We start from the raw sequence: 16,982 nt of genomic DNA, 5'->3' as shown, positions 1-16,982 counted from the left end.
ATTTTTGCGTAAATGTAAATGACTTCTAGTTTTAAAAATGACCTTGCATTTTCTGAATTCCTAGCAGAAGAAAACAAATTTTCTTTTGATACAGTTTTCTGCCAATCATAAAATACCAGTCATAAACAATTCTTGAAATTCAAAGAATTTTAAATTTTTCGGTTTCCTTGTTATACAGTTTTCAGATAATTTGGTCGCTATTTTTTCACCCATCTAGTCGAATCCAAAATATAAAGGTAGTTTCCAAGGTGTCGTAAACAGCCAAAGGAATTTTCGAGCATTTTCGGACTCAAGTCTGTTTATTGGAAAGCTAAAGAACTTAACTACGCCCTCGCTTAATTTCCCCTCAACATAATACGTTACTTGAAAAGTGATTAATTCCTATTACCAAATTTGTCTGACAAATCATATCAGTTTACAAAATTTCAATTAATATTTTTATGAGGGACACTTATGCGAGGAACGGATATTTAGGCAAAGATACTTAGCGTTCCTTTAAACATTGCGCGCAAAAACTCAAAGGCTTTGTGCCGGTTACGTGGAGTATTTGGGAACAAAATGTCTAATGAGGTCAAGTCAAACAACAGAAAAAAGGTCAAATTAGTATCGGTTATTAGTTTCTATCGGTTAAACGCTGCAAGATTTTTTTTTTGAATTGACGAATTGTTATTGATGCAAGATGAATTGTAATAAAGGAAAGATAAACCACCAATATTTTTTGCTAAAATAGTGAATTTTTTACCCCACTAGTGTACTCCCTTCAATTAGAATTTCACTGGGACCAATAAAACTTCAAAATATCAAAACCCAAGCTATGTTGCAATATATTTTATTATATGTGAAAAATGAGTGCTTGATTTAGTCAGGTTTGACGAACATTTGCCGTAATCATATGCATGAATGTGTTCTAGAATCAAGTATTCAGTAGCTCTTCTTCCGTAATTTTAGTTTGAGTGATATTTCCCCATTTTCAGGCGATTTGATGCTGGGTTTGTACATCAACATAGGGAATGTTTACTGTTGGACGACTAATGTTGTGTTATCTCCTTTAGCTCAACTAAATGTACAAGACATCACGAGTGATTCGATAAATAACCTAACGGATGTGCCAAAAAATAATAATAAGATCTCAAACCTGACTAGATCAATACTAAGATAAATATCGTCTTCAACTTAAATTGGGCTTTTTTCCTAAGAATAATGAGCAAATAAGAAGGTTCTGACACAAACAGTTCGTTGTTAATGCTTCGCCCCCATATTTTTGTTTGTTTTTAACTGTTGAATCATGTAGTACACGAGCACGGGAAGATTGGCTCTAGAGGCCGAACAATCAGAGACAAAGCGAATGTTCCGAATGCAAATTTCTAAGAGTAATGAACGTTGCGAGTACTCTTACATAGGTCTTGGTGATTTTTTTTCAGGAAACTCGTCGCGCTCAGTTTTGATTTTTTGCGGTTTGACTATTTGTTTTTTTTTTAAGTTAAGTTCATTTTCTTTGCTAAAAGAAAGACAAATTCCACTATCGGACAGCAAAAGTGTGAAGGTCGTGAAAATTGTGATCGAATTCTATTTTCGAAAGTGGAATTTAAGTATCACATGTCCCAGCGGAATTAAAATTTTACCTATTAATCCTGTTTTCTCATATTGTGTTAATTTTATCAAAAATAGAACCAATCATAAATTGTTCTTGAATTTGAAAGAGCTTTAAGGGTATATAATTTTTACTTGAAAATTCGAAAGTTGAAATTTTTTCAAAAAGTCAGTTTTTGTTTCCTTGCGTTCATTACTCTTTTCCAACTGTCAGACGGCTACGTTAAGGTATTTGCATAGATTAAGAGTGCAGTCTTTTTATATTCAGTGGGGCTTAGTACAAAGAGACTATTATATTAGATTTATTACTATTACACTGAAAAATATCTTCAGATAGAAGCTTGCTGCACTCAGATTGAAGTTTAATGAAATCTGCTACAAAAATACTGTGATCGGAACATTCTGTGCTCTGACATGACACTGTGTGAGGCTTTTCGGAATCTAATTTAAGTTATTGCTCGACATAATCGGGGCTAGAAATTAACGCTAGGTGTGGTCTGATCCCTCGTAGATTTAACTGATGCAACCATACCATATTATGGTAATGGATAACTAGCTGATGATTGTTGTGTAGTTGATGACATCAATGGTCCCTATGTGAACAATGAGGACGAGGACTGGCTCAACCAGGATGACATCATCTTCAGCACAACCACCAGCAAACTCAACACCTTCAACAACAACTCCTTCCTCAACCCCGTCAGTGTACATTTCCACGTTCTCTAAATTTTGACAATATGCTTTCATTATCAGGAGAGGGTTGTAGCCGGGAACATGAATTTGTTTTTTTTTTCACTGAACTACTTTTTTACCGAATATTCAGCCTGGTATATTATTATGCTTGCGACTATCAAGCGGTATGAAATTGGAATTTTTCGGGTTAACAACTAGAGTAACAAAATCAGTTGAATCATTTATGATGCTGCTTTGCATGCTCAATTTCATGAAAATTCAAATTTATCTACTGTATGTGTACTAAGGTACCTCAGGGTAGTTTCTGGGGGATTTGAATTTTTTAAAGTATTTTTTTTTCGGCCGAACTGGTGTCTGCTCAAAGATTGTCGGCCTTGTTTCCGCTTCATAAGTTCCAACTTCAAATGTCTTGGTTGGCATGTTTGCCTAGAATTCTTGTTTGATAAAAACAGGTATTATGAAAGGTATTATGACTATTGCTTAAATTTTTTTTTGAGACGCTGAGACGGGAAATTGTATCACTTTTTGCAAAAAAAAATAGTATTTTTTTCTCAAAAACTTCGTTACCGATTTTCAAAAACAAGGCTATGGATAGAAAGATCGACTAAATTTTTGTGTGGCTGCATGCTTTACTGGTCTCTTTTTGCTTTACCCCTTTGTCTGCAGCTTTCGAAAAAGTCTGTGAGGGAATTTTTAACCGATATTTTTGATTTTTTTTTGTTTTCTCAAAAACTAACCTAACAAATCTGAGATTTTGTTTTCAATCAATAGATTCATTTGTTTGAAGGAAAAAAAATCACGCTTCCGTATAACGAAAGTGCAAATTGGGCGAAAAAACGTGAATTACATTTAATTTCAAAGTTGACTTAAATTCTCAGAAATCCCAGCGAAATAGAAAAAGTACCTAATGAGCCAGTTTTCTCTAATTGGGCTGGGTTAATGAAAAAAAGTGCCAATCGTAAAAGATTCTTCAAAACCCTAGAGTTTCATTGTGATATAAATGTTTCGCCAAAAATCAAGTTTTAATTTTGTTTAAGAAATGCAACAATTTTTTTCCGGTTACCATGAAAGCTTTCCAGCTGTTTTTGTTTTCGTTAGAAGAGTACTGGCCTGGGTTTGTTTTGAGCTCACAGTTTTCGACGAAAGCAGACAAACGAAGTAACTCTTGTACTTTTTTCAATTATGCTTGCTTTTTCTCTGATAGCAAGCTTCGCCGCTGTGCTTAAAACGTGATTTGAAAGTTTCTGTAACAGTCTAATTTATCATTTAACTTGTGGACTATCAAGGCAAGTATTTATGTCAACTTTAATCCATACTACGTTCTCAATAAATTGCTTTTGATCAATATGGACCATCTATTTTGATGTTTTTGGCAGGACTCGCGTCCAACCAGCGGTGACATCATCGGCGGATTCGCCAGTCGACCGACGAGTGGCACCTCCAACATCTCTGGATTGACCATCTCTTCTTACAGGGAGAGGTACGAGACCTGGAACAGACTCTCAGTGACAGACTTGAACAGAATGAAAAGTGGAACCATGAGCGACGAAGGAGGCGACGATGGAATAGATCTCGCTAGATCCAGGAGGGCTGGGTAGGTGGCTTTTCTTCGTAGCATCGGGAACCTTGATTAAAATAAAAATTAAATTGAATTTTATTAAATATCACTTGCAATCAGCAAATGTTGTCAAATCGGAACATTTTTTCTCAGGTTAACAATTAGTTAAACAACATCACCGAATAATTTCGCCAGCAGACATATCTGGTCAACAGATCAATTTTGAGCATGTCTGCATTTGAAGTTCTGTTAATTTTCTATTAATTTTATTTCCATATTGGTTGTAAACGGTCTGAGTTTTATTTCCATTGTTTTTTTGCTTAAATTGTTAATTCGTGTTGAAAAGTTGCGGTTAATTTATACGGGCTTCGTCGCTTTATATTGTCCAGTTTGCCTATTTTACTATGACTGTCGAATAAGTCCCAGTTTTTCGTTCATAGCCTTTTATCACATCACGCAGAAAAAAGGACACTAATTTGAAAATACTTTGTTTGTTATTTTTCAAGACTATGGTCGGAACATTCTGTGCTAGTTGCACATTAACGAGCTATCATTGTTCTACATAGATTTTTTTTGCTTCAGAGCCACCTGGTTTCTCCTAACGACATAACTAACTTTCCTTTCTTTTCATGGCTTCAGCACAAGGTATATTATCTGTTCAAACGATATACTAGTTCGTTATTCATATAGCATCTTCGCTATATCACTATACGTCCACTATAACGATCCAACACGATTCGAGGTTCTTAAATTGTATCGTTTGTTCATCTGTTATATTGTATCTTCGTCAAATTCAAGATTGTTCGGTGAAAAAGCCACGACAGCATAATAAAGTGCCAATGGCTCAATTTTGGAATTGTTTAAAATTTATTCATGTCAAATAGTTGTGCTAATACTGCTGCCGAGTTGAATGCATGTCTAATTTAGGTTACAATACGTTTCGTTAGCTTTATCAACCTGTTGCGCCGTGTATTTATTCAGTCGTATAGGGAATAATTCAAGTTTCGGTTGATTGTGACACTTTTTACGCTTTGCAGGTTCTTTGTGTCCTTCGTGGTGACAGCGAAAGGTGTGACCCAGAGAGGAGCCAGACATTCTGGCATCAGGATCATAATTCCCCCAAGGAGGGTGGATGAGCCCACTAGGATCAAGTGCAGATACATCCGACCTGAGAAGATGGTGAAGAAATACCCCAAGGCGGAGGGAGAGGCATTCGCAGCCAGACCTCTGGAGATGGACCCGCCACATCTCAAGTTCAACGGGTAACGCGCAATTAAAAAAAATCAAGAAATTGTATTCATCTAATTCGATATGTGATATTAACTGAATGTGTTATCTAAGCTGGTTTTGTGCGTGGTAGCAGTGAGAAAGCGCCAGGTTTTTCTTTTTTTTTCTATATTTCTTGTGTTTTAGTTCCATAGTCTGTTTTGGAAAGTTTTGCCTGACAAAAAGCCATAAAATCAATATAAAAAAGGAGTCATTAACTTTTTTGGTGCGTGATATGCAGTGTTGTTGTGTGTTGTTCAGTACTGTGATTCTGGAGGTGCCCCACTTTGCGGACTTGTGCAATGGGCAGAGGGAGATAGCAGTGCTGAACTGCAGTGAGGCGGGAGTGTGGACGGAACACACGCAGGAACCCCTGGAGAAACAGATCGAGGAGGCTCTCAACATCTCCATGGCCACCGAAGGTAACCAAACACGATCAAGTGAAGTTTTGTGCTCATTTAGTTCACAGCAAGATGCATGTATTAGCTGTACGATACGCTTAGAGTGTACCCTAAATTATTCATTTAGTTATTGGCTCGAAGTGTGAACTTCCTTTTCAAAGATATGAAAACAAGTCCATTCTTAGCGGGCGAGTTTGATCTAGTGATGGACACTTCAGATAATACTTAATCATTCTTTTATGGGGTAGCGAGAGAATTTCTAAGCTGTTTTTCGAAAGCAATGAGTCCTTCATACGATGTTCATCAGACAAGATTACCTTCTTTCAGCTTTATTTAGCCTTAGTTTGACCTTATTCTATTTTGTAGCGCGAAAAAGCACCATCGGTATGTAGCTAAATCAATCCCAATAACCGGACATACTAAATGGAAATGGTTAAAATTTAATCGTCCAAAAGTTGTCATACAAGGTTGACCTGATTGGTATTCTAAAAATATTTCTTCATAACCTTTAAAATTGACGACGCGCTTTCATAGCGTGTTTATGATATTAATTGATACAGAGCTTCATCGTCCTGTGATTTTCATGAAGTCGTATAAGTCCATCATCATCTTAGAATTATCTAGCGCGACTCTTTTTCACTGCGAAGCTGAATGTTTTTTCAAGAAAGTTTTTACTTTTTGGGCTATTTTAGATCAGATCGCCCAAGAAGATTTACAGACTCCTCGAATCTGTCGAGTAATCATGCGAGAGTTCCCAAAGGTGATGCTTCTGATCTCGCGAATAAAGAAAGACGTTAGTCCCATCGGGCCCAAAGGAGGCCTACTTTCTTCATCTGTTCATGCACATGTACAATTGTCCTTCCCCGAAGAGGCTCTCAAAAAGACCATTGAAATCGGACTCCAAGTGTACAAGATGCCGACTGATTTGGTCAGAAGGATTTGTGGGTCCAAGTTCAGATGCAGTCCAGTGGTTACTGTCGAGCCTCAAAGAAGACGCTTTCATCAAGTTTTCACAGTGTACCTTCCCCACCCTTCAAGTGACTACCCAGCGTGGCCCGCGGGAACGAAGACAGAATTGAGAGTCCTTAGAAGCGTCCAGGCCAAGACAGATCCCTCGGTCTTTGAAGACAAAACAGAGTCGTTTGTTTTGAACAAGCCAGACAAAGATGGCAGAATCGCGTTCACGACTATGATCTCAGGGCGATATTGGGTCATCGAGTACGCAATGCCCGAAAATACGAGCTCAGAGTCAGCCGAGGGTAAGATGGTGTTGGACAGGAATCTGAAGATGGCCGCTGAGCTCTACCGAGAAGTGAGTTGTTAAAATTAGAATTACCGGCGTTGCAAAAATAGGTCAATTTCTATCCTTTTAGCTGAGAAGATTTTATTTTAACTCATCTCCGCCTTAACAGATTTCATTCAATTTTTTCAACGATGAGCGTCGCTCGTGTATATCTGTTTTTTTTGGCGCCAGGATTCCATTTTTTCATTCTAGAAAGTATACCGAATTTAAGTGGTATCCTGAGAATTTATTTATTTATTTATTTATTTATATAGGCGATGATCGTGCCCTACCAGGCCAAGTTTTTCGTATTTGGGAAGCGTCATGACGAGCAGCAGGCTCTTGTGAGGGCGTTCCTGATGTTAGACGACAAACATGACCCCTGTCTGGAGAACCAGCTCAACTTCTCCCTAATCTCCAAGAGCAGAGACATCTCGGTGCTGGACATGGCGAGGACATTTGTGGAGATGACCCATGGAAACCTGCAGGCGGCCTCCTCCGGAATAGAAAAGCAGCCGGACACAGTCTTCGTGCCTTTCAGGTCAGACACGCTCAGCAGTTAAAACATACTCTGCAGTACGTCGCGGAGGGCTGAAAATTGCCGGGGGTGGTTAGACATTTTTTAAACGAAAAAGGCGTTTTTCAGTTTTTCATTGCCGGGGCTTCAAAATTATCAGGGAGTCCCACAACTTTGTATTAATTTTGATAAACAAAATGGTAAAATTGAGCCAAAAATTTTCTTGAACATAAAAGTGGCATAAAATTTCCGTTATTTAAACCAGGCAAAAATTGTTTTGCGTTGAATTTTTTTTTATTTGGAGCTCTCAAAAATGGCATAATTTTCTAAAACTTTGGGTATAAATTTTATGGTATAAAATTTCGGTGGGGTCCATTCAGATACCCGGTCCCCCCAATCACCAATTTGGAGGGGTCAATATTCTAGGGGGGAGGGGTCTATCGGTCTATGAAGAAGTCGATTTGTGCTGCGAGTAGTCATGGCATTAGATTCTGTCAATGTTTATTTAATGCGCTTGTAAGTTTGCGTTGTTGAGCACTCTTGGACACGTATTTATACACGTATTTGACCGGGCTTTTAGAAGTTGCTGAGTTGAAAATTCTTTTTTTTGCCTTCAACAATTTCTTTGAAAGTGATCGCAATTCATTGTTCTGACTACTTGAAAAATCAATCTCGTAAACGATTCATGTGGAACCATCTTAAATCCTTTTCAGCCTTTTAGAATCCTATTGCAAAAAGATTTTTTATTCTAATTAAATATAACCATATTCCAAAAAGATTTTTTACTCGTAATTAAATATTATGGAAGCTATTTTTAACCCGTGAACTTTAGTTTCAATATGCTCCCCATTCTACTCGAAAAATGAGCAAACTTCAAATTTTGAAAAGTATTATTTTTAGATGGAAAAAATTCAGGAGGATTTTTTTTTGTGGAAAAAATCTGAGCTATTTTTATGCAACCATTCTGATTTCGCTGAAAAGCAAGAGGCTACTCTGTCAATCTTGCATGAATCTTTCATACAATTTTTGTAGGGGACAATGGTTAACAAAAAGCAATGATTTTTGCTTAGACATTGTCAGTGGCGCCTCTTGTTAACCAAGCAAAAATCATGAAAGTTCGAAGTTTTTTCTATCAATAATATGGATAAGTATTAACTCAAGATCTTTATTTAGGTCAAGCGTCTAGACAGATTGTCTTGAAGTTTTGAGAAACATTTTCAATTTCGAGATTTGAGTGATTAACGCCAAAATTTGAAATTCCCAAACCTATTATGGGGAGCTGTCAGGATACTCTCAGGAGTCGCAAATATTGCCTTCCAATATGTCTGTTCAAATCATTTAAGCTTCCGAGATATGACGTTTTTTTTTATTTTTTGAAGAACTTTCGAAAACTATATATTGGTGAAAGGCTGTCAGTGTACTTTCAGGGATGGAAATTCTTGCTTCCAAATATGGCTGATCAACCACTTCTAGCTTTCGAGTTATGACGTTTTTGTTATTTTTTCATAAGTTTTTTCAAAAAACTTAAATTTCAAAAACTGATCAAAATTTGACACTCAACTAATTTTTTTTTTGCAAAAATCTTAAATTGCAATTTTTCATTGCTTCAATGTCTTAATAAGAAAAGTTTTCCGAAACGGTTCCGGTAAACAAGTATGATAGTTGGTTCCTATAATTTAAAATGGGTCCCTGAATTTTTTTAGTCCTTAAAATGTTCGAAAACATGGTTCGCGTTTGCTTACTTGTATTTTCGAAAATTTCATAAAATTTTCCTGGCTCAACTTTCAAACTTGCTTTTTCCTAGGACCCAACTATCTGATTCTTTTTACCTATTCCGCCAAAATTTTCTAATTTTGCGATTTTGTAGTTTCCAATGTATAAAAGCAGAGAACAAAACACTGATAGCACTCTTTAGGTTTGGGTAACACAGCTGATCTGTATTTTAGCCGACTTCTAACAAGGCCAAATTTTGAGCAGCTGTGAAGGTGGTCTTTTTTCTGGAGCTATTTTCTGTGTTTTTACGGGGTAAAACTTTTCAGTATATTTGAAATAAGTTTGAATATTTTACCAAACATTGAAAACATTCTACATATTTGGCCAAATCGGCTTATTTGAAGTCAACTTGAAGTTGTAAACGAAACTTTTTGAGATGGTACTGAAACTTGATAGGCTAATTCTATCCAATCAGACTGAAGCAAAATAGTTTCACTTCAAGATGTTGAAATATTGATTTTTGGGCGGAATAATTAAAAAGACCCAGCTATCTTACTTGTTCCACGGTCCAAGCTAAAATACATTTGATATTTCAAAGGTTCATTGTTTTCTGCAAGTCGATTGATTAATGAAGGCGTGCTTGCTAGTTTCAAATTGAATGTGTGTGAGGTGTGTTTAGAGAGAACCGTATCATGTTCTTTGTGCAAGTGCGTGACGATGAGCAGGCGCCAGTTGGCACCGTGGATTTCTATCCCCAGCCAAGGGGAGTGATCATGAAGAGGACGGACGAGGAGAAAGAGAAGCTGAGATTGTGCAGACTCACCATCACCCTCCCAGACTACGTCAAGGTCAGAGCATGAAATAATAGTCGTTAATAGTTTCCTGAACTAATCAGCTATTCAAGTTTCCTGAATCGTCTTATTTACATGCTAGCCATGATATATACTCACATGTAGTAGAAACAATTCCTTTCATGAACTTATTTTTTACGCTATGTCAAGGTCATGTGTAGATAATAAATATTGACTGTTGCGCGTAAACAAGAAAGGACGATTGAATGGAGACCTGCTTGTGCTCATTTACGTGCTTATACTCTATTCATGCTCTTCGCGTTTTTAATAATGCGGAGACCTGCACCATAAGTAGCTTTGCTCCAGTGTACATTCGCGGAGCGGGAAGGAATACTTGAAGTTAAATTATCTGTGCTGCATATCTCATTCTGATTCTTTTTATATGGACAAACACGACTTAACTCATGAACCAATTGGGAATGTTTGGTTGAAAAAGCGATGTTGGATGATGATAAATTTTGTTTGTAGTCTGAAGACAAAGCTGGAACAATCAACTTTGCATCCACCGATATCCTGAAGAAGAACCCAACACTGTGTGACCCCAACCTCAGTCCCAACAGTTCACACGAGAGGGCAATGCTCAGACTGGTCAAAGTAGCCAGCCTGCTGGGTGAAGACTGGCACATGCTGGCCGAGACTCTGAAGATCGAGGCTAATGTGGTCGGAATTTTCTGTGAACAACAGGACGCCAGCCAGAGAGGCATCGCGATGTTGAGGCACTGGGCGGAGAAAGAGGGCCAAGATGCAAGTGGGTTTGCTTTGACCAGAGCTCTGCAGATGATTGGCCGGGAAGACATAGTTAAAGAGGCGATGGGCCCCAGCTTCAAATTACCCTCGGACAGAAACATGGAGGAGATTGAAGCTTATGTTGGCAGATTTCAAACGGCAAAGTTCGACCCCATGGGTAAGTGTAGTTTCTCATTGCTTGGAATATTCTAAATTGGCTCTTTAATCTAAAATATCTTGACAGTCTTTTTCAAGAAACTTGAAGTTAATTTGTTTTAGGCAAACCACTCGAAAGTCTGAAGGTCGATTCTTCGCAAGTCGTACAGAATGGACTCCCATCTCCAGTGTTTAACGTAAGTCGCCACATAATAAGATCACTGATGCTGCTTTTTCGACTGACTCTTTGTAGACTAACTGGCTAATAGCTGCGCACTACTGTTTTGAAATCATTAACAGTTAATTATTTTGTAATCTTGCTAACATTTTGAGTGTTGTCTGGTTTTCCAATTGCGAGTCATTTTAGCCCTCAAGCCCTCCTACAACTCCGTCCCGTTCCCGAAATCCCACTAACCTTTTAACCTCAACCCCTAGTGTCGCGGCAGATGCTCATGAAGACGAAAAGGAACCCGACGTTCCCGATAAACGACACAGTGTAGACCTCCGAGTTGGATCTCTTCTGGCTTATGAGTCAGTTGATCTTGAGAAAACTGTTGACTTTAGAGACGGACCTGCAGCTCCCACGGCGAATATTTTCAAGCTCGAAGATTTACCCGAGCATGAACATGCGTTGAATGGAAGTGTGGAAACTGAAACCGAAGTCTCACAGTCGCTAGGCGAAAGTACGGCTATAGACCTGCGTCATGTTAAAGATGAAACGGTATCTTCGTCGCCTCTGACTATCCAGACTCCGGATGAACAGTTGGTCTCACTGCCTCCCTCCACCACCGAAGAGACAACTCCGGCATCGCCGCAAACTTTCGAAAGCGATAACGTGCCAGGTAAATAAGAATTGTCACTTCATCTTTCTTCGGTTTCAAACGAAATGTTCATTTTTTTCCAAAAAATTATGAGCATCATATTATTCTTGTAGAATAAATTTGTCGTAGAAAAAAGTAGTATATATCCTGGCATTTCGTTTGAAGCGTTTGATTTTCTGTGATCATGATTGAGCTATGACTGTATCATTTCATAGCTGATATCATGTTATCACCAAACGAGACCAACGAAAAAGAAAGCGAACCTGAGACTGAAACTATCAAATCTCTAGAAGTATCTGAAACTCAGTCGGACTTGGTTGAACCTCAAAATGCGACAGACGAATTTACAGTTAAGGAACATAAATCGAGTGCAGAAGAAAACTTAGAGAACAAAAATTACGAAAAAGAAAATGAGGATCGTGATACTGAAATTAACGAAAAAGAAGATGCTGAAAATGATAACGAGTCTTCGCCCGAAACCGAACAGGAAAACGAAACAGTTGAAAAGACGGAAGATGACGATGAAGCCTCGACTACCGAAGAAGATGAGTCGCATCTCTTGGGTCCCAAAAGTACTAACCTAGTTAGCGATTATAACCGAGCTGTGAGTTAACTAATTTAATTTGAAAAATTAATCTCTAATTGCATATCATTACTTAAAATGAAATTTTTTCGAACATCAAATAGACTTCATATAGATTTATAAATCAAAATGATGTTCAAAAGTCAGTTATTACCAAAATAACACTTATTACCAAGTGAGTTACGGTTGAGTTAGTAAGTGTCAATAAACAAAGAGACAAGGAAAAAGAAGTCCAATGTGTGCGCAATTGTTGTTTGCTCAAATGTATTGATTTTTTTCTGGTTACTTTAAATTCTTTTGTCAAATGGAAGGCAAATAACGATCAAATGACGCGAAAAAATATGATCGAATTAATTCAAAAATAGATGTTAGTTTGTAAATTTCCCCACGGAATAAAATTTACTCATTTATCCATTTTTCTCAAAGTGGGTGAGTTTTATCCGAAAAGAGTCAAACAAATTATTTTTGGAAATAAAAGAGTTTAAGGTGATTTGAAAACTGTTCAGAATATCTCAATTTGATAACTCATAAGAACTCATAATTTGAAAAATGTTCAGAATATAATGTTTTTCTGTTTCCTTGAGCTCATTGACACTTTCCCGACTGTCTTTAGGCTATGTTACGAAAAAAAGAATGAAGTCATGAAAACTGTAATAATTATCGGAATATTCTAGATGGAGGTTCGTGATGAGTCAGACTATAAACTTACAATATATGCAGTTGGCATTGAAACTTATGACACTTAAAGTGGGAGAGGAGAGGTCTGACTTATTCAAGTCAGGAATCCAGTCCGCTCTCGATTTTTCATCCCAACGACCTCCCCAAGTCCACTGCCGGGTACTATCGACGACTAACTTTAACCTTGACTTTAACCTTAACTTGTATCAGTGTCGTCATCAGAAATATTGCTTACTGAAATTTCATGTTCTGCAAACTTTCATGACTTTTGGCTGAGGTTGCTTTTTGAATGTCTAGGTGAAGTACGGAACAAGTCCGCGTTTAACTAGACAATTGGATCATTTTTACAATTAGTTCTAGAGGTATGCAGCAATTTTTAAGACCAAAGATTGAAAGTACGATGTTTTATCAGTGGAAATAGAATGAGTCATTACCTAGAGTTTTACCCACAGACTGATTGTCGTTAATAATTAAAATGTTTTTAAAATAGGTGTTCATGTAACTTTTACTAGATTGTCGCGTCTATATGGTAAAAAGTCTTTTGATGATTTAGGTCTATCAGTAATTTAACCAGATAAATCTATCTGAAGCGATTTATAGTTCTCTATTTGAAAAATAAGAACGCATTGATTATAAAACAGTGCTGTTGCTGGATCACGCACATATCTATAAGATTTCGCACCAGCATTTTTTGAATTTGATTGCGACATCATCCTTTATTCAACATGAAATGGCATTTGTGTCATTTTGCTTATATACTTAATTTGAATAGTTTTTTAAGTTCTATGCTTCCACCGTGGCTGCTTTGTGTGCTGATTGATTCATGTGTGTTGGTGTGTATATTTCAGCATGCTGATGATCTCTCTAGCCCTACTTCTCCTACTTCAGACAACTTCTCCCTCTCGCTGAACTCCTCGTCGTCCATAAAGCCCACCTCTGAATCAGAAGCAACGCACCATTCCCAACACGACAAGTCCCCCTCCTCTCCTCTTACGCCCTCCTCGTCGTCCCCACCTCCACTCGCACCCGAAGCACAACCGGATGACACTACCAACTAGCAGTCAGTGAGGCATCACTAATTCGAACACAGATTATGTAGACAAAATCAGATCGACCGCCCTCCCGTACGGATGGACAGATTATTTATTCATGAAAGTAAGACGGCTGCTAAAATACTGAAGTCACTTTACTCCTAGATAGTTTCTGATTATGACGGGAAATTTCGGTTATGCCATACTAAAACAAATTGATCATAGAGATTTCCGATTTAATGGAAAATCAAAATGTTGCACAAGTGAAGCAAATTTATATGACCGATGTTTACACAAGCATAGCTTGTGTTATAGTATGAACTTTCTTTTTTTTTCAACCTAAGTCGCAAATATTGTTGCGATTCAATTGTTGCGACAAAATGTTCATTTTGAAAGTGTTCATTTTGATCCAGCGTTAAAGTACAGCCAATGCTAAAGATGGTAACACAGACTATTATATGACAAATAGCAATTTAGCTTCCAGTTATCATGGTTCTGTAGCGTAGAGGTAGGGAAGGAGACCAGCAGCAAAATAAGAGGGTTCGAACCTGGGTAGGGTCGGATGTTTTTAATGAACTTTTTCATATACTAATTAAACTGTGTCTGCTCTATAAATTGAGGCATATTAGTTGGTTCATTTCTTTTTTCAAATTGATTGTTACTGCCAATGCGTCATAGTTGGCTTGCGTCACTTAGCAACTATGTAGACTCATAATTGGCGTGCGTCACTTGAGAAATTTTGTAGACTCGAAGTTTTACACATTCAATTTTTCCCAGTAGCGTTATCGGTCCTATTTTTGCTGTGTATGCGAAGTGCCTCTGTGTTTAGATTTTAATATGGTAAATTCATAGATTTCACATGAAGATTGAAACTTTAATTTCGAGTAACCCAATTTAAAAAGTCGTGAATAGTGCGATGGCCGGTATTTGGCGTTCGAAGACTGTTTTAAGGCTATGTCTTGCATGATGCTGAATAATCTATACTATATTTAAATGCTAGTGACACGTATCTTGCGATGTCTAAGCGTTATTTGCAACAGGTAAGGGCTTAACGTATCTATGCGTGGTTAAGCTATATCGTATATTGCAATGCGTAAGAATTTTTTTCGATTTTCCAGTTTGAATCTAGTGTTTATTTCACCGAGTTAAAAGTTAGCAACACAAAAGGGTATGTTGTCAGAGTTTCCCCAGGGGTTGCGAGTTTGGTCTCCAATTGAGAATGCCCAAATCTTTTTAGTGTACGAGATAAGACGATTTTTTGTGATTTTTTTTTCAGTTTTTCAGAAAACTCAACTTATATAATAATTTTAAAAAATTTATTATTCTCAACCTGTAGTTTTCTGTATTTTCAGGGGTTGGTAATTGTGCCTCCAAATATAACTGCTCAATTTGCTGTGTTTTTCGAGATATGACATTTTTTACGAGTTTTTTAAAAGTATTTCAGAAAACTTAAATTTAGTTTTTTCCTTCAAATTTTGAAATTCCCAGCCCTTTAGCTGGGGGCTGCCAGAGTAGTCGAGGGGGTTGAGAACTTGAATTTAAAATCCCATTAAATTTTTTTGTCAACATGTGAAATTACGAACCCTGTTATTGGGTAGTGTCAGAGTACACTCAAAAGTTTTTGTATATAGTTTTTTCAGTATATGTGGTTTTTTATGAGTTCTCGAAAATTCGAAGCACCGGAGGTGCGTTACACGCTAGTTGTAGTTTTAATGGGTGGCGTTTTAACATGAAATTACAAATGCTGTTCGAATTTAGGTTGACCCTGAAGCTGCAGCACCGAATGACAGACAGTTCCTGGTCAAGTTGGCGATAATAAAACTGTTCAAAACTGAATTATATTTTTACAAATAAATTCGAATCAATTGCTCCTAATATCATACAATTAACGTTGCGAAGTGCTTCATGCTTATTTGAATGAAACATTTGTTTTTAACATAGATATAGGTAGTGCAAAGGTGTTTGACGTCCCGTGGGTTTAATGTTAGGTCCATTTAGTAAATGTGAATTACTTTGAATGCTAGTGAGTTCACCGCAGATTGCTAGTTTCTCTCAACTAGGATCCTCAACCTTTCCAAATATAGCTGATGAAAGTAAAAACTGGCTCAACTAATCGAAGTGCTACAGATGTTTCTTATAAAACTTATTACGGATAAAAAATTTGACGCGTATTTATATCGAATAAATTAATTTTGTTTTCTACATCTGGCATTTGGGGGCTAATTATTATTTCACGTTAATAAAACTCAATGTAATCGGACTTAGTCGTCGGCTTTTGGCGTGTATGATGTGGCGCAAATACACGTTATTGTTGTTGTCGTTTTGTATCAGTTCTGGTGAATTAAATTACTATTCTGCTTTCTTTATCTCCTGAAAACAAAATTCAATTGCGAGGCGAAGTCCTTCTTCCTTCAACCAATCTAAATTAATAATTTTGCAGTTTTGGTTTTGCATGGCTACCTGTATCATTTCAATACCGTCCCTTTATTAAACGTACCATCATAACTTCCGATTTTACCCATCAGAATAAGGTACGAAAAATATCGAAGTTATGATGTTTAGTTTCATGCATTCAATTTTTCGAGGGCCTTGTTAAATTTTCCACACTCTATTTTTCCACTTGGGTTTCCATACTGGAGGGGTTCTTCTATGCGTTGGTAATCTGTTAAGAAGTTAAATTATTGAGCTTTGAACCTGTTTCTTTGGTATAAGTCACTGTCAATACATTCAATTTACACTAAAAAATATCAAGTTGACAATGGCTTCAATCTCAATCTAGCATATTTTAATGATATTCATGGTTTTATAAAAGCAAATGTCGACAATGCTTTATAAAGAATTTAATTTTTCATAGTTTCCGTCTTCAAAACATAATATTCTGAAAATGCGAGGCTGATATCATTTCCAGGGTTTTCGCTGCACCACAGGTAATGGATTTTTTATGCTGGAAAACATGTTTATGCTTGAAAACATGGATAGAATATTAACATCGCCTAGGTAAATTTGATTTTTTAAGTTCGTAAAGTTATTTAAAAAATTCGGTTTCAACTTAAAGTTGGGCATTTTTTTACAAAATGAAATCTATACTTGTTTACAGTCAATGAACATAGTTCAGA

The 16,982-nt window shown here is 37.0% G+C and overlaps 1 protein-coding gene across 7 annotated transcripts in view; it reads left to right on the top strand.

Moving 5' to 3' along the window:
- LOC134844113 (ankyrin-3-like) overlaps positions 1-16,724 on the top strand; it is a 42,738-nt gene extending 26,014 nt beyond the window's left edge. Inside the window, exons 13-27 of one of the 7 annotated variants that reach the window (XM_063860599.1) lie at positions 975-989; positions 2,165-2,289; positions 3,660-3,877; positions 4,879-5,103; positions 5,369-5,529; positions 5,875-5,892; positions 6,201-6,820; positions 7,066-7,331; positions 9,700-9,868; positions 10,340-10,775; positions 10,877-10,950; positions 11,121-11,595; positions 11,790-12,178; positions 13,684-13,990; positions 15,625-16,724. In XM_063860599.1, coding sequence (XP_063716669.1) covers positions 975-989; positions 2,165-2,289; positions 3,660-3,877; positions 4,879-5,103; positions 5,369-5,529; positions 5,875-5,892; positions 6,201-6,820; positions 7,066-7,331; positions 9,700-9,868; positions 10,340-10,775; positions 10,877-10,950; positions 11,121-11,595; positions 11,790-12,178; positions 13,684-13,893 — 3,401 coding nt within the window. In that variant the 3' untranslated portion in view covers positions 13,894-13,990; positions 15,625-16,724. Of the gene's footprint in view, positions 1-974; positions 990-2,164; positions 2,290-3,659; positions 3,878-4,878; positions 5,104-5,368; positions 5,530-5,874; positions 5,893-6,200; positions 6,821-7,065; positions 7,332-9,699; positions 9,869-10,339; positions 10,776-10,876; positions 10,951-11,120; positions 11,596-11,789; positions 12,179-12,831; positions 12,995-13,683; positions 13,991-15,624 lie in introns of those variants that run through there. The other 6 variants (XM_063860600.1, XM_063860601.1, XM_063860603.1 and 3 more) reach the window with 6 other exon arrangements.
- Positions 16,725-16,982: the final 258 nt, after the last annotated feature.

Source organism: Symsagittifera roscoffensis, chromosome 4 (assembly GCF_963678635.1).
Source record: "Symsagittifera roscoffensis chromosome 4, txSymRosc1.1, whole genome shotgun sequence".
Taxonomy (NCBI): Eukaryota; Metazoa; Xenacoelomorpha; order Acoela; family Convolutidae; genus Symsagittifera; species Symsagittifera roscoffensis.
The sequence above is the reverse complement of the archived record's forward strand: the minus strand, read 5'-3'. Positions and strand labels throughout refer to the sequence as shown.